We start from the raw sequence: 26,374 nt of genomic DNA, 5'->3' as shown, positions 1-26,374 counted from the left end.
GAGTATGTAATCCTCATAGGAATACGACCTTTTTGCGCTAACTGGTGAAGGATATCTACAACTTGCTTTGCATTTACACTCTTGCAGACACCACCAACGGGAGCTTGTGGAATAATTTGTCAACATTCAACCATCGTGCATTTGGTACTGAGTCCATTTGAGCCCATGCTCTTTCATTGGACATTAATTTCACGGATCCATTAAATTTATCATGCTTCATGTGACCACGGCTTTATCTTTCACAATTGATGGATGAGGATGTGGGTAATATTAAAGAAAACCAACCCAAAGAGATTTATGGCTGCTACTACTTCTAGAGTCTGAATAACCATGCTGGAATAAGATTGGTGAAGAGGAAGGTAGAAGAGCCATTGTCTGCTGAAGGTCCATTTTAATGTTTGTGCTAGACTAAGTTTCTTAATCTGTTTTCATTATATTGGCTACCTCACCACTCAACCATTTATATCATTGAAATATGGAATGTCACCACCGGCTCCATTGGATGGCACAACGAAATAACAATTCCAGGTAGAGATGACTATGTGATTTTGTTAGGCACCTATACTACTAGTGTAACCCCTTATTGTTATTCGTACAACCCCCTTATTATATTGTTGTACCCATGTAGTCCCCATATTCTTACTATTGTGCCCCATAGAAGCCCACTATTTTATTATTGTGCCCTTACATTATTATTGTTATGTCGGCTCTGATTATATTATGACCCCTTAGACTCCTATATATAGAAAGGAGGTCTTGTCATTTGTACCATCGAAGAATTGTTCATTTGTGTAATGTAAAGGAGGTTGCCCCCTTGAAGAGGCTAAATTATAAGGCATTGATCTATCTTTTCTATCTTTTTCTGAGTTGGTTTCATAACATTTGGTATCAGAGCTTTGGATTCTAGGGTTTTCACTGCTCCAAACAAGTTATCGTGGCATTTTCGCTATAACTTTTTCTCTGCGATGTTTCAGAAGCTAAAAATAAAACTTATTTGAGACTAAATCTCGCTGAACCTCGGGTTCGAATTTCAGAGCTTGTCTCACTATATTTTCAAAGATATGATCTGAGAAAGTTATAGTTTTTTCAAAGCTCCATAATTTCATCTAAAACAGGTCATCGTGGAATTTTCGCTATAACGTTTTCTCTACGATGTTTGAGAAGCTAAAACAAAAACCCATTTGAGAAGAAATCATTCTAAACCTCGGGTCCAAATTTTAGATCTTGTCTCGCTATATTTTCAGATATATGATTTGAGGAATTTAGAGTTTTTGCAGATTCCCAAATTAAATCTTAAACAGGTGACCTTGGTAAAATCGTCATAACTTTCTCTTTGAGCATCAGATTGAAATTTCGTAAGAAGATACATAAATAAGATGGACTGTAGTTTTTTGTGTGTATTTTTTAGATCCGAAGGTCAAAAAAGTGACACGTGTCACGTCATACAAGTTCATTATTTTGAAAAGTTGTATAATCAGGTCATCTTGGGAGATTGTGCATAACTCTTTCTTGGAGAATCCAATTTCGATCAGACTGGTGGATTGGAAAGAGGACGTAGAGGACTACTGCAGGTCCCAATTTCAGAACTGGAAGATCTGAAATTACAGAGTTACAGTCATTTCAAGATCGAGCTCTTAAAATCAAGAAAAGGCGATATGAGGAAGTTTAATGGAAAGGATCCAGTAAATTGGATACTACATATGGAGCAATATTTTGATCTACATGGCGTACCACTATTACAAAAGCTATGTATTGCATCTTCATATTTAGAACCGGATCAATTTTTATGGTATAAAGGGCTTTGTTCTTGTAAAAAACTTGTTACGTGGTCAATTTTCACGGAGGAAATGATAGCACATTATGAGGATACAAAGAGCAACACCTTCTTTAGAGCAACACCACAACAATTGTAAGAAAAAGGAGAAAAGGGGCTTTGTTACAAAGTGGAAAGAAAAATTATGGCAACAATGAAGTCTACCCCTCACAACTATAAAGATGGAAGTGTTGTTTCTCCTAGCCTTCCACAACCTACAAGGGTTACACCACAACAATTGGAAGAAAAAAGATAAAAAGGGCTTTGTTACAATTGTGATAACAAATACATTAAAGGTCATAAGTGTGCTGAGAAGAAATTATTTTGCATTGATTGTGGAGAGGAGGAAGAAAAGGATCAAGAAACGTCAAAAGAAGAGTATATACACCAGGAACTAACCCCGAAGAAAGAATAAATGAATCTGACCATATCTTGTAAAGCATTGGAAAGAATTACCACTCCTAAAACTCTCAAGATAGAAGGACATATCAAGAAGAAAAAGGTTCAAGAAGTGAAAGATCACATTGATAAAGAAGAAATGAATCCAACAATATATTGTAATGCATTGACCGAAATTACCACTCCCCAAACTATCAAGATAGAAGGACATATCAAGAAGAAAAATGTTCAAGAAGTGAAAGATCACATCAAGCATCAAGAAATGAATCCGACCATATCTTGTAAAGCATTGGAAGAAATTACCACTCTTCAAACTCTAAAGATAGAAGGACATATCAAGAAGAAAAAGGTTCAAGCAGTGAAATATCACATCGAGCATCAACAACAAGTTCTCCAACTTTTAAAAGATAATGCCACTTTGGTGCAGAATCGAATGAAACAACAGGGAGATGGGTATTTTTATGGCTACATCTCAAGCAAGCTATTTATGAGAAGGAAATGTTGTCAATACTACATGCACTTAAGAAATGGCGACCTTACCTAATGGGAAGACACTTCAAGGCAAAAATGGATCATGATAGTCTTAAATACTTTTTAGGACAAATATTATCTTTAGAAGAACAAAAAAAATGGGTCACAAATATGTTGGGATATGACTTTGACATCATCTATAGAAAAGGGAAGAAAAATTTTGTTGCAGATGCACTCTCAAGGAAGGAGGAGGATGTGGAAGCATTGTTTTGTGATATTTCTATTATCCAACCAGATTGGATAAGCGAAGCAAGGGATGAATGGAAGAAGGATGAAGAAGTGTGGCCACTCATTCAAAAGTTGCAGAAGATACCAATTCAAACAATATTTAAGAGAAATTCTTCGGCGTAAATCACAAGATAAATCATTTGCCGACGCGTTTCAAACCAACTAGTGTGGTTCATCATCAGGACAAGTTGAAGAGATAGATCCAGCTTAGCATGTTAAATAGTTTGAGCAGAGCCTCCAACGGCTATCACGACTAACGGCTACTTTTGACTTTAGGACCAGAGTCAAAATTATTACAATTTAATGGAAAATTAGTTATATTAGGTTACCAATAAAAATATATAAAATAATATAAATGGTGTCTAAAGTTAGTTAAAAAGGGTATTGTTTGTTAATTAAAAATTATCACTTAGCTAGTATTAAAAGGGAATATGTTATATACAGGGCCTATTCTGATAATAAGTGTATAATTATATGTATAAAAATAAAATAACATATAAAAGTTAGTTAGAGTTAATAAAAACAATGGAACGAAAATTAAGTTAACCTGAAAGAAAGAAAAAAATAAAAAATAAATAAATCAATAAATCAATCAATCAATCAATAAATAAATAAAAAATAAAAAAGAAAAAAGAAAAAATAAATAAATAAATATAAATATAAATATAAATTAATTAATTAATTACAAATAAATAAATAAATAAATAATAATAATAATAATAAAATTAAAAAATAATAAAAAATAAAAAATGAAAAATAAAAACAATAATAATAATAATAAAATAAAATAAAATAAAATAATAGTAATCATATATATATATATATATATATATATAGTTTAATTAAGAAAGTTCTAAAAGGTATTAGAAAAAAAATAAAAATAAATAAAAAATAAAAATAAGTAAATAAATAATAATAATAGAATGCTATTAACTTAAATAAATAATATTAATAATAGAATACTATTAACTTAAAAAAAAAAAAAAATTAATAAATTTTACCGAGTCAAAAGGAGAAACCATAGGATGAAGGAAAAGACAAGGTTCCAAGGAAAGAGATCAGCGAAACATCGAACACTAGAAAAAGCAAGACTAGGAAGAAAGGGCAGGGATCTAGCAGCTACTGATCTTCCAGCCTTCATCTCTATTGAAATTGCTCGGCCTTCTTTCAATTTCAATAGCTTCCCTGAATTTACGGTGATGGAACTACGCAACTTTGGCAATAACTTTGGCCTCCTCAATACACACCTGATACTTGGTCTTTTCCGCATGCTCTGCTAACGCTGAAGACTTGGTTCTCCCATGTCTTAGGTCAGCTGCATGTTCACTGATCCTTTGCTGGATGGAGCGCCCTGTTTCTCTGATATAGGGGGTCCCACAAGAACAAGGGATCAAGTAGACACCCTTCATATCTTTAGGATCAACGGGATCTTTCACCGATCGGAGGGATTTGCGAATAGTGTTGAGGGGCCTGAAGGTTGAGGGAATATCATACCTCTTAAGGATACGAGCAATCTTGTCCGTGGTTCCCTGGACATAGGGAAGATGGACACCTAGCCGGTGCTCTTTAGGTTCTTTCTTGATCAACGAGTTTTTCGAGGTTTTAAGGAAAGCCTTCTGACCTAGGTGCCTACTATAGCCATTCTCCAAAAAGACATTAAGGAGATGGGATTTCTCCTTCTCGAAGCTCTCCTTATCAGAAATCCTAAGGGCACGAGTGGCGAGGGTGTTAAGAACACCCAACTTTTGAGCAGGGAAATGATGGGAATCGGCATGAAGATACTGCTCAGTATGCGTTTTCTTTCGGAATACTGAGTGGGAGAGAGAACCGTCCTCATTCTTCGATATAAGAATATCCAAGAAAGGGAGGCAACCATTGACCTCTTTTTCCATGGTGAACTTAATGGCCGAGGACTAACAGTTGAGGTGGTTGAAGAAGAGATCCAACTCTTCTAAGCCATGGCACCAGATGACATTAGTGTCATCTACATACCTTTTCCACAACTTGGGAAGGAGACGAGCCGAGGCTAAAGCTTTGGCTTCGAAATCTTCCATAAAAAGATTCGCAACGATAGGGGATAGGGGTGAGCCCATGGAAACACCATAGGTCTGCTCATAGAACTCACCCTCAAAACAGAAGAAAGTGGAAGTGAGACAGATCTCAACCAGATGCGCGGTGTCAGGATCCGTTAGGCGATAGATCACTTCCATGGCTTCCTTTATAGGGATACAAGTATAAAGGGAGACCACATCAAAGCTGACGACAATGTCCTCAGGGCGAAGCTTTATGTCCTTAAGCTCTTTAATGAATGAAGCAGAGTCTTTTACGAAGGAATCTGTACGGCCAACTAGGGGTTTGAGCTTAATGGAAAGGAACTTTGCAAGAAGGTAGGTCGGACTACCAATGGTGTTGACGATAGGTCTCAGGGGGGCCCCCTCTTTGTGAATCTTAGGCAACCCATAAATCCTAGGGGTAATAGGACTGCTCTCAATGAGCTTATGGTAAAGGGAACTCGCAGAGCTGCTGGATTTGATGGCGAGAGCCACCTTCCTAGAAATTTTCTTAAGAGGGTTCTTGGGCAATTTTTTATAACTGGCACTATTGTGAAGATGATCTAACATCTTCTTACGGTAATCATCCTTGTTAAGGATGACCGTAGCCCCACCTTTGTCAGCCTTTAGAACGACGATATCATTGTTCTGGTTTAAGGATTTAAGGACAATGAGTTCCTCATTGCTGATGTTCTTCCGAGGGGGTTTAGCCTTTCTAAAGATAACCGCACAATCTTGCTTGATAGTGTCTTTGATCTTATCAGGTAAACTTCGGATCCCAAACTCAACATCACAGATGATATCATCAATAGGAATCTTCTTAGGGGCTAAGGCAAAATTTAATCCTTTACCCAAAACTTTAAAAACTGAATGGGGGAAAGGAAACTCGAAAGGTTCATAACCCTATTATTAACAAGAGAAGGAGGGGGAACTTCACTAGAACAAGGATTTAAACAATTGTTATTAATATTTAATATCTTATTACCTACCAAATTAGAATCATTTGCCTTAATAAACAAAGTACCCTTAATATTATCATTATCTTTCTTACTAATTCTGACTATACTACTATTACCATTATCACTATTAATGCAATCATCATTACTAATATTATTAGTAATGCTATTATTAATATCATAGCCATTAAACAAATTATCATTAATGCCATTAAATAAATTATTATTGTTATTATAAAGATTAAATAAATTGTTATTAATATTATAATTCTTAAGAATGTTATTACCGTCATAACTAATATTACTAATATTCTTAATAAGACTATTATAAGTATTAGATACATTATTATTATTATTATTATTATTATTATGATGGTTAAATACATTATTATTTATGTTATCCATATCGTTACTATTATTATTAAACAAATTATTCTTAATATTATTATTATTAAGGTTAATTAACTTAATATTTTTATTATTAAAAACGTTACCAATACCATTCTTAATAACAAATTCCTTGCATAGCATATTGTTAACAGAATGCATACCAATGGACAGACTTAGAGGGTGAGCGGAGGTCTTCAAGCTGCCACCACGCAGAGAGGATGAGGAGCTCTCTTCATTCGATGGGCGCTTCAGAGGAGAACCGTTCACCGCTGGACATGAATGTAAATCTGGAAAACCCACATTCCGCACACAGCTAGATCTGCCCACGGCTCTGTCAAACAGCGGCTGCCCACAGTAGATAGCTTCATGATCTGCAAACGTGTTGACAGGATGTGACGAGGTACAGCCAGCGAGATCGTTCTCAATGAACGGGCTCAGAGGGCAAGCGGAGGTCTTCAAGCTGCCACCACGCAGGGAGGATGAGGAGCTATCTTCAATCGATATCCCCGGGCGCTTCAGAGGAGAACCGTTCACCGCTGGACAGGCACGTAACTCTGGAAAACCCACCTTCCGCACCTGGGGATATCGATTGAAGATAGCTCCTCATCCTCTCTGCGTGGTGGCAGCTTGAAGACCTCCGCTCGCCCTCTGAGCCCGTTCATTGAGAACGATCTCGCTGGCTGTACTTCATCACATCCTGTCAACACGTTTGCAGATCATGATGCTATCTACTGTGGGCAGCCGTTGTTTGACAGAGCCGTGGGCAGATCTAGCTGTGTGCGGATGTGGGTTTTCCAGATTTACATGCATGTCCAGCGGTGAACGGTTCCCCTCTGAAGCGCCCATCGAATGAAGAGAGCTCCTCATCCTCTCTGCGTGGTGGCAGCTTGAAGACCTCCGCTCACCCTCTAAGCCCGTCCATTGGTATGCATTTTGTTAACAATATGCCGTGCAAGGAATTTGTTATTAAGAATGGTATTGGTAACGTTTTTAATAATAAAAATATTAAGTTAATTAACCTTAATAATAATAATATTAAGAATAATTTGTTTAATAATAATAGTAACGATATGGATAACATAAATAATAATGTATTTAACCATCATAATAATATTAATAATAATAATGTATCTAATACTTATAATAGTCTTATTAAGAATATTAGTAATATTAGTTATGACGGTAATAACATTCTTAAGAATTATAATATTAATAATAATATTAATAGCAGTTTATTTAACCTTTATAACAACAATAATAATTTATTTAATGGCATTAATGATAATTTGTTTAATGGCTATGATATTAATAATAGCATTACTAATAATATTAGTAATGATGATTGCATTAATAGTGATAATGGTAATAGTAGTATAGTCGGAATTAGTAAGAAAGATAATGATAATATTAAGGGTACTTTGTTTAGTAAGACAAATGATTCTAATTTGGTAGGTAATAAGATATTAAATATTAATAACAATTGTTTAAATCCTTGTTCTAGTGAAGTTCCCCCTCCTTCTCTTGTTAATAATAAGGTTATTAACCTTTCGAGTTTCCTTTTCCCCCCTTCAGTTTTTAAAGTTTTCGGTAAAGGATTAAATTTTGCCTTAGCCCCTAAGAAGATTCCTATTGATGATATCATCTGTGATGTTGAGTTTGGGATCCGAGGTTTACCTGATAAGATCAAAGACACTATCAGGCAAGATTGTGCAGTTATCTTGAGAAACGCTAAACCCCCTCGGAAGAACATCAACAATGAGGAACTCATTGCCCTTAAATCCTTAAACTAGAGCAATGATATCGTCGTTCTAAAGGCTGACAAAGGTGGGGCTACCGTCATCCTTAACAAGGATGATTACCGTAAGAAGATGTTAGATCATCTTCACAATAATGGCAGTTATAAAAAATTGCCCAAGAACCCTCTTAAGAAAAATTCTAGGAAGGTGGCTCTCGCCATCAAGTCCAGCAGCTCTGCGAGTTCCCTTTACCATAAGCTCATTGAGAGCAGTCCTGTTACCCATAGGATTTATGGGCTGCCTAAGATTCACAAAGAGGGTGCCCCCCTGAGACCTATCGTCAACACCATTGGTAGTCCGACCTACCTTCTTGCAAAGTTCCTTGCCATTAAGCTCAAACCCCTAGTTGGATGTACAGAGTCCTTCGTAAAAGACTCTGCTTCCTTCATTAAAGAGCTTAAGGACATAAAGCTTGGCCCTGAGGACATTCTCGTCAGCTTTGATGTGGTCTCCCTTTATACTTGTATCCCTATAAAGGAAGCCATGGAAGTGATCTATCGCCTAATGGATCCTGACACTACGCATCTAGTTGAGATCTGTCTCACTTCCACTTTCTTCTATTTCGAGGGTGAGTTCTATGAGCAGACCTGTGGTGTTGCCATGGGCTCACCCCTATCCCCTATTGTTGCGAATCGTTTTATGGAAGATTTCGAAGCCAAAGCTTTAGCCTCGGCTCGTCTCCTTCCCAAGCTGTGGAAAAGGTATGTAGATGACACTAATGTCATCTGGTCCCATGGCTTAGAAGAGTTGGATCTCTTCTTCAACCACCTCAACTATCAGTCCTTGGCCATTAAGTTCACCATGGAAAAAGAGGTCAATGGTTGCCTCCCTTTCTTGGATATTCTTATATCGAAGAATGAGGACGGTTCTCTCTCCCACTCAGTATTCCGAAAGAAAACGCATACTGAGCAGTATCTTCATGCTGATTCCCATCATTTCCCTCCTCAAAAGTTGGGTGTTCTTAACACCCTCGCCACTCGTGCCCTTAGGATTTCTGATAAGGAGAGCTTCGAGAAGGAGAAATCCCATCTCCTTAATGTCTTTGTGGAGAATGGCTATAGTAGGCGCCTAGGTCAGAAGGCTTTCCTTAAAGCCTCTAAAAACTCGTTGATCAATAAAGAACCTAAAGAGCGTCGGCTAGGTGTCCATCTTCCCTATGTCCAGGGAACCACGGACAAGATTGCTCATATCCTTAAGAGGTATGATATTCCCTCAACCTTCAAGCCCCCCAACACTATTCGCAAATCCCTCCGATCGTTGAAAGATCCCGTTGATCCTAAAGATATGAAGGGTGTCTACTTGATCCCTTGTTCTTGTGGAACCCCCTATATCGGAGAAACAGGGCACTCCATCCAGCAAAGGATCAGTGAACATGCAGCTGACCTAAGACATTGGAGAACCAAGTCTTCAGCGTTAGCATAGCATGCAGAAAAGACCAAGCATCAGGTGTGTATTGAGGAGGCCAAAGTTATTGCCAAAGTTGCGTAGTTCCATCACCGTAAATTCAGGGAAGCTATTGAAATTGAAAGAAGGCCGAGCAATCTCAATAGAGATGAAGGCTGGAAGATCAGTAGCTGCTGGATCCCTGCCCTTTCTTCCTAGTCTTGCTTTTTCTAGTGTTCGATGTTTCACGGATCTCTTTCCTTGGAACCTTGTCTTTTCCTTCATCCTAGGGTTTCTCCTTTTGACTCGGTAAAATTTATTAATTTTTTTTTTTTTTTTTAAGTTAATAGTATTCTATTATTAATATTATTTATTTAAGTTAATAGTATTCTATTATTATTATTATTTATTTATTTATTTTTATTTTTTATTTTATTTTATTTTTTTCCTAATACCTTTTAGAACTTTCTTAATTAAACTATATATATATATATATATATATATATATATATATATATATATATATATTTATTTATTATTATTATTATTATTTATTATTATTATTATTATTTTTCTTTTTTCTTTGTTTTTTTCTTTTATTTGTTTATTTATTTATTTATTTTGTAATTAATTAATTAATTTTTATTTATTTATATTTATATTTATATTTATTTTTTTTTCTTTTACTTTTGATTGATTGATTGATTTATTTATTATTTTTTTTCTTTCTTTCAGGTTAACTTAATTTTCGTTCCATTGTTTTTATTAACTCTAACTAACTTTTATATGTTATTTTATTTTTATACATATAATTATACACTTATTATAAGAATAGGTCCTGTATATAACATATTCCCTTTTAATACTAGCTAAGTGATAATTTTTAATTAACAAACAATACCCTTTTTAACTAACCTTAGACACCATTTAAATTATTTTATATATTTTTATTGGTAACCTAATATAACTAATTTTCCATTAAATTGTAATAATTTTGACTCTGGTCTTAAAGTCAAAAGTAGCCGTTAGTCGTGATAGCCATTGGAGGCTCTGCTCAAACTATTTAACATGCTAAGCTGGATCTGTCTCTTCAACTTGTCTTGACGATGAACCACACTAGTTGGTTCGAAATGCGTCGGCAAATGATTTATCTTGTGATTTACGCCGAAGAATTTCTCTTAAACTTGATATGGATCACAAAAGCCTCAATTCAATCAAACAATATTGCCATAACTTGAAGAGGAAGGAAAAATCATATTGGAACCTGGAGCAGTCATAGAAACAAGAACCCGACAGCTACGAAATCGATCAATCTCAGAGTATCTCATCAAGTGGAAGAACTTACCCACTGGAGATTCCACATGGGAGGATAATAATTTTATATAGAAGCATCAAGAACTACTCAAGTGTTGAGGACAACACTTTTTGAATGAGAGGGGCATGTTAGGCCCCTATACTACTAGTGTAACCCCTTATTGTTATTAGTACAACCCCTTATTATATTGTTGTACCCATGTAGTCCCCATATTCTTACTATTGTGCCCCATAGAAGCCACTATTGTTTTTATTGTGCCCTTACATTATTATTGTTATGTCAGCTCTGATTATATTATGACCCTTTAGACTCCTATATATAGAAAGGAGGTCTTGTCATTTGTATCATCGAAGTATTTTTCATTTGTGTAATGTAAAGGAGGTTGCCCCCTCGAAGAGGCTGAATTCTAAGGCGTTGATCTGTCTTTTCTATCTTTTTGTGAGCTCGTTTCATAACAAATTTCATCCCTTTTTTGGTGCCAGTATATCTCAAGATCCTATTCATCTGGTCGTTTATTCTCAGTTGGTTTGGACAAGTCCATTTCTGAATGGGACCTTAGTTCCTTACAGTAGAAGACGATTTTAGAGACCATTAGAGGATTTATATGGCAAATGGAAATTGATCGCTTACAATGTGCAAGAGTGGCACAACGGAAGTGTGTTGGCCTCAAACACCTGGAGAAATAAAACACCATCTAGAAAACTTGTGATTGCTTCTAATTTGAGGACCTTCATCTGCCAAGGTTGCACGACCTTACTTCCAAAAACAAGATACAAATTTTGTGGCCAATGTTGTAATACATTGTTTGTGAAGGACATCATCGAACTATTATCCAGGTTTGGTAGTACAATTACATCTGGTATTAGTACTGACCCTTTTGCAAGTTTTGTTGATATTCTATTTCTTCATTTGGCCTTGGTGTAACATTTGGGAGTACATTTGAATCCACAAAATTAAACTCTTTGAAAATGGCCATCCTTAAACCACCGCTGATTGTAGACCTCCCTTTTCTAGGTTGAAGATTTCCCTCTCGAAAGCATTAGCGACACTTCTTCTAGAAAAATATTTCAGCTTCTTGCGAGACTTGGAAGAGTTCCGAGAAGTGCACTAAACTTTCCAGTGTTGGTGGTAATCCTTAAACCACCCCTTCATGCCAACATTTCAGAGGGCACATTCAACCTTATGTTGTCATCCATATTTTTGAACATTTTGTATTACAACCCTCTTCTTGAACTCATACATACCCCTTTGGATTAAGAGGGGGAATGTTGGACACCTAATCCTCTAAGGGTTGTGGTGTGGAGGATAAACAATCAAAGGAGTCCAAGATATGTTGGAAGATGAATCCATGAATCACAATAATGTATTATAAATGTACATCTATGATAATAATCAATACAATTAACTGTTCTATCATTCATAAATGTTTACATTCATGTGTTCGTGACAATCTTGTTACAATGATTTAGGAAAATTTTAATGAAAAAAACGTAATTATATGCGATTTTTATTATTTTAAGTCTAAATGGAGTTAGATAAATAATTTAATATATCCTAAGAATAATTCGGCAAACAAACTGAGCCAAAATGTTAATTCTAGGAGAAAAGGAAATGTGCATGGATATGATGCAAGGAATGGGTTTTTAATTAGATTATTGAACGAATGAACCTGTGGGGATATATCTCAAACTGGGACCTATCATCATTGGGTCTTTAGCGGGCTTGAAACATACATATTATTCCACTAGTGCACCTTTGTACCCACGCTAGTCTATTATATTATTATACATCGAGATAAAAACTATGTTCGTGATCCAGTTCATTAACAAGCTTGTCAAAAAGTAGGTTAAGTGCTTCATCATTAGTGGGCTCAGGGTAGGGCTGCATCTGACCATTCAAAATGATACAATGCACCTCACCTAAATATTCCAAAAGGAAAGAAAGTCTACTAAGTGGAGGGTAGAACCAACCGACTTTCTATTGTATTTGGTGAGGTACTTGTTTATACTTCCCAGAATACAAGTTATCAAGTTATAAATCTGAATATACTACTACTACTACTAGCCCTCGGTCCTTCAAGACTTGATGTAAAACATATGGTCATTAGTTTCCTCTCCCAACTATGGTTAAGGACTTGAAACCCATACCTACTATGCCCTACCTCATAACAACATCCATATTCTAATAAGAGGCCAAATATCACTTGATGTTTGAAGTCATGTTCATGGCCCATGAACCCTATAAATCTAATTATATGCTAATTCCTTTGTTTTACTCTAATAACCATGTTTATGGCTAAAGATTCATCTTTAGACCATAAAACCTCCTAAATGTGTCTATACCATATTTGGATGTTAAAAATCTATAGTAGAAAACATGTGTTGTGGTTTGAAGCATTTTACATGAACCATGTGCTTGGAACCTTTAGTTAAAGCCTAATTCCCTTGTTCCTCCCTTGAGACCTATCCCTTTTATGTAACATTCCCTAAGATCACGTAGAGTAGCATTGAAGGTCAAATATCACTTTTAAAGGACATATGTGGTGGTTTTACATATCAATCATGGCCTAAAGCCCAAGAAGGTTCATGTAGGGTCTTCTCTTTCCTCCACATACCATGATAATGCACCTGAAAAACCATTTTTAGACTACAAAAACCATGAAAGGTTGATTGTATCACATTAAGAGGACAATGACCCTATTTTTAGGGCCTATGTGATAGTTTAAGACCTTGTTCCTAGCCTAAGAGCCTTAAAAGGTTCTCCTATGATCTAATGCTCTTATTTTCCTCACGAGAGACTCGAGATCCATACTTAATTCATAAAACCTCATATTGTTACTTGTATCAAACTCAAAACTATATACTCCCTCTATCACACATATGTGATAATTCAAAACCCTCATTAGTAAGTAAAAATATCTTTAAAATATCATTAATAAAATAATACTATTATTAAATATAAACTTTTTAAGTTAAATGACTACACCACAAATTAAATCTTCACAAATATATCATTTTTTCCCAAAAAAAATAAAAAATAAAAAAATTATTATTTTTTAAACATATCTACAAACCCACTAAAATTTCATAACAAAAACATGGTAAAACACTTCCATATCTTTTAATAATCCAAAACATTGGAGAAATTTACCAAAAAAATAAAAATCATATTATCTTTTATTAACTTAATAGAACTAAAATATGGAGAAATTAAAAAAAAAAAAAAAAAGAAAGAAAGAAGATGATCATATTATCTTTTATTAACTTAATAGAACTAAAATATCTCTGCACAAGCATATAAAATTCGTAAGATAAACATCATACATCTTTTCCACATCTTTTTAATCGATTAACGATCTTCTTAAAGGAATAAAAATACTTTAAAATTAAATTTCAGAATCAAAAGTTGTAGAAAAGTTACTTAAAGACTCTTGAAACATTTTAAGGTAGTAATTTCTTTCATAACAATAAAAAAAGTTATTAGTTTGTGTTCTTCTAAAAGCTGTGTATGTTTATAAAGTGTTTGTGCATTTGTAGAGCACATGCACAGTTTTAAAATGCGTGCGTTTCTAAAAAGCATGTGATTTTTTTGTGAACATATGAATTCCAAATATAAAAAAGAATGGGTGAACTTTTGCATGGCAATTCGAAGTTCATTGAAGGTAATATATGATGAATGCTTGGTTTAAATAGTGTGTATATGGTTTTACAATATTGTGCTCGTGAGTGTTTTATTGACATTTTTTTAATCGTGAATATTAAATAAAAGTTTATTTAAGATTATAAAATATAAAAAATACAGGGTAGGGTGATTTGAAATAGTGGAGAAAACATTGTTTTTTCCGGTATTTTTGTAATTTCATGTTTACGTTTTCTGTTTAATTTTTTTTATTAAAATTTATAATATATATATATATATATATTTTTTGTTTCTTTCAATATTTCTCTTATTAATATAAGCCGTCAGAGTGAGAGGTAGAAAGAAATAGTGGAGAAAATATAAAAACGATTTTATATGTTTTTTTTAATATTCCCTATTTCTATTTTTATATTTTTTCTAATATTCTTTCACTACCATTCTCATGTTTTCTTCTCATCTAATTTTTTTTTATATTCTCTAATATTTTCGCCACCCCACCAACATAAGGTGGTAAGGGAAGGGTGTGATGCACGGAAATAGTGGAGAAAACACTTTTTTTAATGTTTTAATGAGGGTGGGGTAGAGAAAAATAGTTGACAAAACATTAAAAATATATATATTTTTAATGCTTTCTCCAATATTTGTCTACACCTCCACCCTCAATTTTTTATGCTTAGTTATTTATTTAATGATTTTTCCAATATCCCTCCTCAACCCTAGTTTTTTTAATGTTTTCTCCCCACCGTCATAAGGGTGAGGGTGGGGTCGGCAAAATATTGGAGAAAACATAACCGATAGGTAAGCATTAAGTTTAGAATTTCTTTCTCCTACCCCTCAAACATTATGGGAACCTCTCAAGTCATGAGGGTGGGGGTGTGGGAAATATTAGAGAAAACACAAGTGATAGATAGAGGTTAGTTTTGGCATGCATGTCCCCCACTCTCAAAATAGTATGAGAGCCTCTTAGCTTGTACTACTATCATCACACTTGATGGTGTGGGTGGGAGGAAATATTGGAGAAAACATAAGTGATAGATAGGCATTAAGTCTGGAATTTCTTTGCCTTGCCCTCCAAACATTATAGGAGCCTCTTAGGTCATGAGGGTGGAGGTGTGGGAAATATTAGAGAAAACACAAGTGATAGATAGGAGTTAGGTTTGGCATGCTTGTCCCCTACCCTCAAAATAGTATGGGATCTTCTCCCCTAGTATTGCTACCATCATCCTTGAGGGTGGGGGTAGAAGGAAATATTGGAGAAAACATTATAAAAAAACCCACCCTCTATGAGGGTGGGGTTGAGGGAAAATATTGGAGAAAACATAAAAAAAAAATCCACCCTCATATAAGGATCGGTGTGAAGGGAAATATGATAGAAAACATAAAAAATATCTTTGATTTCTTCTTGAATGCCTTCCCCCTCTCCCTTTCCCTCCCAATCATCACCCTTATGAGGGTGGTTGTGGGTTTTTCCTTTTTTACGTTTTATCCAATATTTCCTCCTATTAGTATGGCGCTTTTCATGTTTTCTACACTGTTTCATAGGGAGATGGGGGTGGATTTTTTTTTTTATGTTTCCTCCAATATTTCTTCCTACTTCTACCCTCATATGAGGTAGTATTAGGGTGGAAGTCGAGGCTTTTTATGTTTTCTCCAATATTTACCCCCAACATTCTCCAATATTTGAATATAGATTCAAGTGAATGTTTTGTTCATATCTTAAGAATTGTAGGTGAATTCCAAATATGATTGATGTAAGTCTAATTTCATTTAAACATTTTTCTCCCTCTGTTAGGAATTATAACTAAATTTCATCTTTAATGTTTATATGTGTGCACTCTTATTCTTTTTATTGTTGTTGTCATTTATATTGTACTTGGTATAATACGCACTCTTTTGTCAAATACACTTCAACTGGTCTTGTTATAATGAATGCATTATCATCATTATGTAATGTTGTATTACAAAGAATTAATTCACAATATGAATTCTAATAAAATTGAGTTGAAAACTATAATTTTTAATAAAGCATTAAAAGAGTTCCTAATATAAGTTCTAATAATATTGAGTTGAAAACTATAACTTTTAATACAATATTTAAAGCAATATTATCTAATCCTATAAAAGTTGTTGAATTTAATATATTTTATTTTCATCATTTATATACAACATTTATAAATAATAAATAAAATATATTTTATAATTCAATGTAAATAAATAATAAAATTATAAATTAAAATATATATAGAGAGATATAATCCATTTATGTTTAAATATAAATAATAAGAAGAATCTATATGAATAGAAATCGAATGAAAACCAAGTATGATAAAGTCAATCCACCTTTGGTATAGTTGATAACTTTGATCCACCTTTCGTATCAACTAGAATAATAAATGTATGGTACAGAAAAATATATGAAAGACAATTACAATTTTCCATGTGATACTCCATCTTTAATATTCTTTAAGATTATTTTAATATTTACATTGTAAGGCATTCCCTCTGAAATCAACTCCCCTCTCTCCCACCTATCATCCTTGTGGGCCACAAGATTATATGTTAGAGAATTGCAAAGGTTTGACCCGTTCGATCAAAATGGTTAAAAGTTCGTTGTCGAAACGATTTGCTTCAAACAGGTCATGCTTGATTTTCTTGAGCTTTTAATGAAAGATATGTTGGTTTTAAAGACTCTATTTTATGTGTTTGCATGAAGCGGAGGATACGAACGCTGGATTATGGATCTTGCAGGGATCGTGGTGTAACCGGCATATCGCTTATAAAGAGTGAAGACTTTGTTGTGGTTTTACAGATAGTGATTAACGGCTAGGTTATGATCTTTGTATAATGTATGTATATGGTTTTGTAAAGGCCTGGCACAGGATTCGATCTGTAGACCGGCCGAGATATTTTAGATAAGCCTTTTGTTGATCATAATGATGGCCATGAAAAGCCATGTGTGTGATATTTCTAATTTCTCTATGACCTTGCCTTTGCGCGTGCGCTTGCAGGCAGGTCAATTATTAATGATATTTTTTTCTTCTTTTGCGGGAGGGTTATTTAGAGATTTTTGGCCTGCGGTGCCTCTAGATTTTGTGTCTTCTTGTGTGGATTGATGTGCAGGTTCGATAATGTTTTGTCTCAGATGACGTTGTTTTCTTCTTCTCTTTTTTTTTCTACAAATAACAAACGCAAAGACTCAAAAGTAGGGCAATCATGAGGGTTTCAGGCGAAAAGAGATGAGGCGTAGCAATTTTTACAAATGAATATATTGGATGAATTTTTTATCATCGTTTCGCTATCCAAGTAGCTGGAATGTTCCACGTTCTTCTACTAGATTGGCATCGACATCAAGAGCCTGTTCATTTTAAAATAGAAATAAAAAACCATGGCTTAAAAATATTAGGGTGAAAGAATTAGTCTAAAAACACAACCGCACAAAGATGTAGGAGTTCGCTATTTTTAATTTTCACGGTTCACTTGTTCAGTTGTTTCAATTCACTTTTTTGGGCCTCTAGATAGCATCACATTAAAGATTAACGGTCTTTTTAGAACTAATAGCTTATGTACATTCCTTAATACCTCAAACTTTATTTTAGGTTAAGAAAAGATTTTGAGAGATTTTTATTATTATCATTGGCCAATATAACAAATAGTTGTTCTTAAAGAGATGTTACCTACTTAGCATGTGAATCTCCCATCATAAATGGCTCATAATGTGAGAGGTATCTGTCACAACTTTCATAAAATATATCATAAACTTACATTGGTTAGAAATAGAAGATGCAAAGCACCTATGTGGAAGGAATTTTCCATAGAATTTTCTTTTAAATATTTTTTTATGTAAACCCTTTCCAATATTGTTTTTCCTACATTATTCAAATTTGGTTTTTTCTCATTTTTTACAATAAATACCTAAAAAAATATGTAAAACAATATATAAATAAAAATACATTCTATAACTTCACATGCTTTAAAATAATTTTAAATTTATCTTAGGTTAATAAAATGATTTTGAGAGATTTTTATTATTATTAGTGGCCAATATAACAAATAATTGTTCCTCAATAGATGTTCCCTACTTAGCATGTGAATCTCCCATCATAAATTGCTCATAATGTGAGAGGTATCTGTCACAACTTTCATAAAATATGTCATAAACTTACACTTGTTAGAAATAGAAGATGCCAAGCATCTATGTGGAAGGAATTTGCCATAGAACTTTCTTTTAAATATTTTTGTATATAAACCCTTTCAAAATATTTCAATATTGTTTTTCCGGCCTGAATTATTATTCAAATTTTTTTTTTTCTCATTTTTTACCATAAATAAGTTAAAAAAATATGTAAAACAATATATAGAGGAAAATACATTCTATAACTTCACATGCTTTAAAATAATTTTAAATTTATTTTAGGTTAATAAAATTATTTTGATAGATTTTTATCATTGGCCAATATAAAAAATAATTGTTCCTCAAGAGATGTTCCCTACTTAGCATGTGAATCTCCCATCATAAATGGCTCATAATGTGAGAGGTATCTGTCACAACTTTCATAAAATATGTCATAAACTTATCAGAAATAGAAGATGCCAAGCATCTATGTGCAAGGAATTTGTCATAGATGTATAAGTAGTCCTGCAAAGAATCCTCTTCAAAACTCATCTCTTAAAAACTCATCTACCCCTTTTTTTAGGAGAACAACTCTGAGCAACCAAACACTGACATTCTGTCTTCACAAGGAAGTCTTAACATCCCCTTTGCAAATGGTTTCATTAGAATGACAACAACCCGCATTTAAAGTCTTTCTCCACCCCTCTCCTTATTAGAAATATAGTTTTGGGTTCTCTACTAATTTTCTTCACACCCATTTAATATAACAATGGAGATAGAGCATCTATATTTATACATGTGTTGGCATTACCATTTTATACTTTGATGTTTATTATTTTTGTTTTATTATTATTATTTGAATTTCTTCTTAACAAGTGGTTGTGTTTCTTTTGGTTTTAGTGAAAGTATGGGCTCCAATGTTGGCTCTATTATTATGGACTATAATTCATCTTTGAGAATTTTTCATTTATTAAATAAGGTTAGTCGATTGCTTAAAATGTTAAATTTATTTAAAAAAGTTTTTGTTACTTTATAGGTTAGACACTTGCTTAAAATATTAAAATTATTTCAAAAAGTTTTTGCTACTTTATAGATAAGGCATAGATGACCACTAAATTTTAATAATTTGTTATTTTTGCAGATGATATGAAGGACATGAAGAATATACAAGCATGTTAGGATAGATGAAATATCTACATGTCATGACAGAAGATATGAATTCATTATGTTATTATGACCCAAAATAAACTAGCATTCATTTATTTTTCATCTTTATTATGTAATTACTCTAAAAACATCATAATAATAAAAATTATTATTTTGTTTGAAAGGGCTAAAAGCCCTTTCTCTTTGCTCTTGAGGATGAACCATGACTATCCTCAAAGTTTTGTGTCCATAATGAGCTTGTGTATTTAAAACATTTTTGTGTGTGATGACCAAACTTTGATTTGTAATGTTTGTGTATTTAAAATCTTTTGTGTGATGTTCAATATTTGATGTCTATTTGCAATTGTGTATGACAATAGTTGTTGTTTGAGTTTCATCTATGTGTTTCTATATTTGCAATGGATGTGTTTGACATGATGACATATAATTTGAAATGTATGAATTTTGGTTAGGCTCAATGCTTAGTCTAGTATCTACATTATGTTTGATTCTTTGAAACAATGTTTCTTGTTTGGGTTTCATTGTAGCTTGAAGACTCTTGTATGTGATATGTCTCAGCCCTATTCAAAACTCTAAAGTGTGTTTTCTAATGATCTCCTTGGTACTAGTGGTAATGCTTTTGAGGATAAGGGTAGTCCTTTGACCATAGCTCATATACAAAGGTTGCAAAGCTTCTATATCTTAAATGGATAAACAAGATCTGTTAGACTTGTGGATTTTAATATATGAAAACATTATACTTATGTTACCTGAGTAATTGGATCATATGCCCATTTCATATGGAATGCAGACATCGATGAAGCATATCAGGATGCCTCTTAGCAGCAGAAAATGGTGCCCCTAACCTATCATGGAACTTTGACCACTGCAGCTAGATGATCAAATGAGGGTCCTAATTGTAATTTTGAATCAATGAACAAAACCATCATACTTGTCATGCTACTCTGATTTTGCTAGTATCAATGTTGCAGATCAAATTTTTGGTAGTACAAAATCATCTCTCTATACATAAATGGAAAGCCTAAATGATCTTAGCATGCATTATTTGAACAAAATATTGCAACTTGAAGACTCTTGTATGTGATACGTCTCAGCTCTATTCAAAGTTGTAAAGTGTGTTTTTTGATGATCTCCTTTGTACTAGTGGTAATGCTTCTAAGGACAAGGGAAATCCTTTGATAGACTACAAGATGGGGTAAATGAATGGAGCAAAAATGATGGGAATTGAATAAAATCAAGTGGTCAACTGAAGAAAAATGGGGTCCATCTGAGGATGGGAATGCTCTTTTTGATGGCAGGTCACATCCATTGTAGCAATTCAGATTTAACGAACACCAATTCTTGGAAGTGTTTCTTGGCTCTGTGATGAAAATAATGAAGGGAAAATACATTTTAATCTCTTACTTGTGCTCTTTGATGGAAGTTTTGTAATGAATGACTGAAAAATAAATGGTGAGAGAAAAATGCATATTATGCTAATTGAGGAATGTTTTTCACTTGTTCAACTTATAGTATTGAATTTAACACACTAACACTTTACAACAATGAAGTAACAATCTTCATGATGAAAATAGCAATATGGAAGATTTATCTGCATAATGAAAAAGGCAATATGGGAGATTCCAATCACGTTCCAAGGCATTTTTTAAAATGTGGATGTGAGAAAAGGTTGCTCTAGAAGGCGTTGTTTGTATATCGGAAATTTCCTGATCATTGTGTGTAATCCTAATGTTGATAGATATGTCTACCAAATGGTTTCAGTTAATGGGACATTGATTTGAGCGTTCAATATATTTTTATTCTTTATCAAAATATCTTTTTGTTGTATTTGTGTTCTTCAATTTATGCATTAAAGCATTTGCTTTGCAACATCTTGTACAAATGCTAATTTAAATGATAATTCAAAGAACCTCCCTATTTTAAATATCAGGAGAATATGAAACAAGCCCATTTGTACTTGGCAATGCAAGTAATTTATTCTTTTATGAATACCGTCTTAGAACTTGAATATATGTCCATAGTGTCGATGCTTTTACGCAAAGTCCATCCCTCTGTACCGCCACTTCCTTTCCATAGTTTTCTCTTTTGAATTTATGTCTAGATCAATATTTGCAATATTTATTATGTAATTTTTTAAAGGTAAAATAAATTGAACAATTTATGTAATGTGGATAGTAAATTTTAGTGTTATTTAGAAGGTGTATATTAGTTAAATATTTAATTAAAAAAAATGATTATTATAATTAATGGAAGGTTGTGAAATTGAATTACATTTTATAAATTGTATTTTATAAATGGTAATTTATAATTATTTGTATTAATGTAAAAACTATTTGTGATTATATTTTAATATAAATTTTAAAAATCTTTTTCAGTAAGTATCTTAAATCTATGATTTTTTATCAACAATTTAGATATATAACTTATATAACTAAGTCATTATAAAATCACATTATTATATATAATTATGCTATTTATGAATTAACAATCTCAACACTAAGTAAGTATCCTAAATTTATAACTTTTTATCCACAATTTAGATATACAACCTATATAACTATGCAATTATGAAATCACATTATTAAAAATAACTATGCTAATTATGAATTCTAATTATTACTAGAAAGTTACCATTCAACAACCCCAAATAAATATCTTAAATCTATGATTCTTTATCAACAATTTAAGCATACAACTTATATAACTATAACTATGCCATTATAAACTCTTTATCCACAATTTAGATATACAACCTATATAAGTATATAATTATGAAATCACATTATAAAAAATAACCATGCTAATTATAAATAAATTCTAATTATTACTTAAAAAAATTACTATTCAACCACCCCAAGTAAATATCTTAAATTTATGCTTCTCTATCGACAATTTAAGTATACAACTTATATAACTATAACTATGCCATTATGAAGTCACATTATTATATATAGCTATGATAGTTATGAAGTCTAGTTATTAAGTTACCATTCACCAATCCCAAGTATCCTATATCTACTCTTTATTAACAATTTAGGTGGAAATCACATTATTATAATTAACTATGATAGTTATGAATTCTACATATTACGACATGGTTAGCATTCAGCATAATCATGTTTTCCATGTAAGATACTAATAATCAAATCACTTATACAATATGGATGGGATTTCAAGTTTCGATGTTCTCCTCTGAATCTCTAAACCTGGTTGTGTGAAAATTAAGGAAAAACAGAGAAATCAATTACGCCTTAACTTCCACAAAAATCTTGACAAGCCGCACTAATTATTCTTCAAATATTTAGAGATGCTTCTGAATACATGGCAATTTCATTCGGGGTATTCGACGTTGAACTAATGTTATTCTATCGTCTGACCCAATTATAAACCTAATATCTAACTGGCGGAAATACTATCACTCTGTGACACATTGTATGCGCAAGAAAGTATTATTTAGTAATGCAAGAAAGTATTATTTAGTAATGCATTTTGTTGCCATCTATATGGAGGGATGTAATGCCATGCAATGCGAAACCTGGAAATTAACTGAATTCAACTGATCAACCGAGAACACGACGACAGTTGACCCTGATTTCTCCCTTGGTGCCTGTAAGAGGCTTGATGTTCGCCAACTTCACCATCGATATTGCAAACTGCTTGAAGAAGGCCTCCTCATTTTCTGCGTATGCTTTCACTAGCTCCTTCGTCTTGCCTTTGCCCTTGGCGTACAATTCTTCGTCGGAGTTCAACAGTCCATCCCCGCTGACCAAGTGCTTGAAGTAGTAGTTGTCGAATTTGGTTGGACTCACGAAATCTAGTGGAAACAGGTTATTATCTCCTCCGGATTTGGGACACCTGGTTTTGAGCTCAGCATAGTAGGGTTTGTCTAAAGTGAAGTCTGGCTGCCCATTTCCACTCTGGTTGTAAAGCCTCTGCTTGAAACTTGTGCATCGAGATTGGCCGATGGTGTGACTTCCTGCATAATTAGCATATTTATTTGGCTTTCAGTTTTTAATAATCTCCACCTGGTATTCAATACTACAAAACAAAATGAAAGAATGGCGATTTAAATTATGTACTATAAAATATGAGAATACAAATAAACATAATACGATACCTGAGAGGGCAACCAAGTCTACATCATCCAGACCCTGTCGCTTAAACTTGGTAATGAGACTTTGGAGAGTTGAGTTGGGCGCTGGGATATTGTTGTTGGACCCACTCAAGCTTGTACTCCTCGAGTCTCTCCTTCCCAGAAAAACCGGAAAGGTTGGACCTCCACTCTGACAATATTCATCCATAACACATCATTATGTATCAGTATTTATTTGGAGTATTTTTATTTAGATCTTATATTTTTGGAATATTTTTGAATTGAATTGACTGGATATCTGAATATTCTAGAATCTGATCGTCAAGAAAAAGTCAACAATTGACCTAGCTGATGAAATCATGATCATAAGATTCCAGAATATTTTTGATATCTACAATCCAGAACTAAATTTACTTTAAAAAAAATTACATAAAAACAACTAAATCAATTGTTATATTTAAAATCCAAAATATTTCTAAAATTTACCATTAAAATAATTTCAAGACTATTTTTTCAATAACAAAAATATGACTACTTGTAAATCTATTCCAAAACACAAACACCATAATAAATAGATGTAATATATAATAATAAATTGTTATATTTAAAATCCAAAATATTTCTAAAATCTACCATTAAAATAATTTCAAGACTATTTTTTCAATAACAAAAATATGACTACTTGTAAATCTATTCCAAAACACAAACACCATAATAAATAGATGTAATATATAATAATAAATTGTTATATTTAAAATCCAAAATATTTCAAAAATCTACCATTAAAATAATTTCTAAGACTATTTTTTCAATAACAAAAATATGACTACTTATAAATCTATTCCAAAACACAAGCACCATAATAAATAGATGTAATATATAATAATAAATAGATGAGTATATAATGTATTACTAGAACCACTGAGTCACGAGCTGCAAGAGCGAGAATATCTGCACAGGATACAGTTTTTGGGCACGCCGCCTCCAGTGCACTCTTAATCTGATCAACGACTGTAAATCCCCTAGCAGAGTTATTGTTGGGATTTGATCCCTTCTCAGTCACAATTTTTGAACTGTTATCGAGCAGCAAAGATGCGTCACACCCCTGTCATGCCATTAATTGTATACACACATTAATCTTGTTATTAACGAACTGATTAGTTAATACTGTTAGCTAGCAATTAGATGAATTATGACAACTAGCAGAGTATATATTAGATGAATTATGACAACTAGCAGAGTATATATATATATATGAAAGATTACCTGGACAAAGCAATCATGGAATTGAAGCCTGATTAAGGACGCTGCCATTCGAGCTTCCTTCATCACGGCCTTCTCTACTACTGATTTCACTATTTCCTCAGCCATGGGGCATGAATTGGCATAAAAATTTGGAACCAAAGCAGCTTGGGAATACCCATAGGATAATAAAAATGATATGACGAAGAAATATGCCTGTGTCGAGCAAATTGGCGGAAGAGCAAGGCAGGAGGAAAAAGTTTTGGCCATGATTGATTCTGAATAATATGAAATGAATTAATCTTCGTATCAACTCAGCAAGCTTGCTGTGCTCGATTGATTATGTGGATGAGGTCCTCAATGTCCCGCTTATTTAAATCATTCACATTTAATCGGCCTCGTTCGTTCGCATTTGTTGTCAGAAGTTCAGTGGAAGAAGACCGTTCAGCTACTCCACAAAAGTCTGGAGCATATCGACTCCACAACCAACAGTCTACTGGTGTTGGATGTTGGATGATAGTGATTTTTTCTTTTATTTTTTTCTAATGTCGAAATATCAATGAGCAATCAGCAATTACTTCATGCATCCAACGGGTATGAATCAAAGTTAATTGTTGATATTGTCCCTTGAAAGTTGTATGCAGAATTTGGAATTTGATTGCCTAGTCAATTATTTCACCTGCTCTTGTCAGTTAAATTTTAAAATATTTTGAAATCTACCATCAAAATTTAAAAATTGCTTTCATTTTTCTACTTTTCATCAAATCTAGAAGCCATCACAACTATCTGTTGAGACTCCATGCCAAATAACTACCGATGTAGTTTAACCTCGTGACCTCCCGGAGTACATACCAAGCTAGTTACATGATAGTGATAAGATAATTGATTCGTGGACACCAGATATTAAAACCTCCATGTGGGTCACCGCGGTTTGTTTAGTTTTTTACATATGTTAAAAAAACATAAGCCTCACGATGACACTAATATGTTGACTTGCGGCCATAGCAATAGTTTTTTATTACAGTGAGACGTAGCAACTTTTCACTGAGTAGACCCAATGGATAACAGACGAGGTAATGAATGCATTGGTCTCTTTTCATGTAACAGTTATCTCGCGGATATAAATCTGGTTATAGACAAGGGCATTTTTGCCTGTTGATCTACTATGTTTCATGAAGACGGTGTATAAGTTGTAATACGACGCAGAAGGCTGGTAAAGCCCAAAAACATATGTGTAATTGATGATAAATGTTAGACAAC

The 26,374-nt window shown here is 33.4% G+C and overlaps 2 protein-coding genes across 2 annotated transcripts in view; both read right to left on the bottom strand.

The window, feature by feature from the left end:
* Window positions 1-7,235, bottom strand: part of LOC149169443 (peroxidase 72-like) — a 64,304-nt gene extending 57,069 nt beyond the window's left edge. Inside the window, exons 1-3 of the mRNA XM_089425193.1 lie at window positions 7,173-7,235; window positions 6,936-7,048; window positions 6,530-6,828 (exon numbers count right to left, since the gene is read on the bottom strand). Coding sequence (XP_089281319.1) covers window positions 6,530-6,828; window positions 6,936-7,048; window positions 7,173-7,235 — 475 coding nt within the window. The remainder of the gene's footprint in view (window positions 1-6,529; window positions 6,829-6,935; window positions 7,049-7,172) is intronic.
* Window positions 7,236-23,009: 15,774 nt separating this feature from the next.
* On the bottom strand, window positions 23,010-25,450 carry LOC149169442 (peroxidase 49-like). The gene is made up of 4 exons (XM_089427102.1): window positions 25,139-25,450; window positions 24,786-24,977; window positions 23,897-24,062; window positions 23,010-23,755 (listed from the first exon to the last, which is right to left on the bottom strand). Exons 1-4 carry the CDS (start codon window positions 25,382-25,384, stop codon window positions 23,340-23,342), a joined length of 1,020 nt encoding a protein of 339 aa, XP_089283228.1. The 5' UTR covers window positions 25,385-25,450; the 3' UTR covers window positions 23,010-23,339.
* Window positions 25,451-26,374: the final 924 nt, after the last annotated feature.

Source organism: Pinus tabuliformis, chromosome 4_2 (assembly GCF_031772625.1).
Source record: "Pinus tabuliformis cultivar Carrire ecotype Pingquan chromosome 4_2, CPIR1, whole genome shotgun sequence".
Classification (NCBI taxonomy): Eukaryota; Viridiplantae; Streptophyta; class Pinopsida; order Pinales; family Pinaceae; genus Pinus; species Pinus tabuliformis.
Note: the sequence above shows the minus strand (reverse complement) of the source record. Positions and strands in the feature narration are given on the sequence as shown.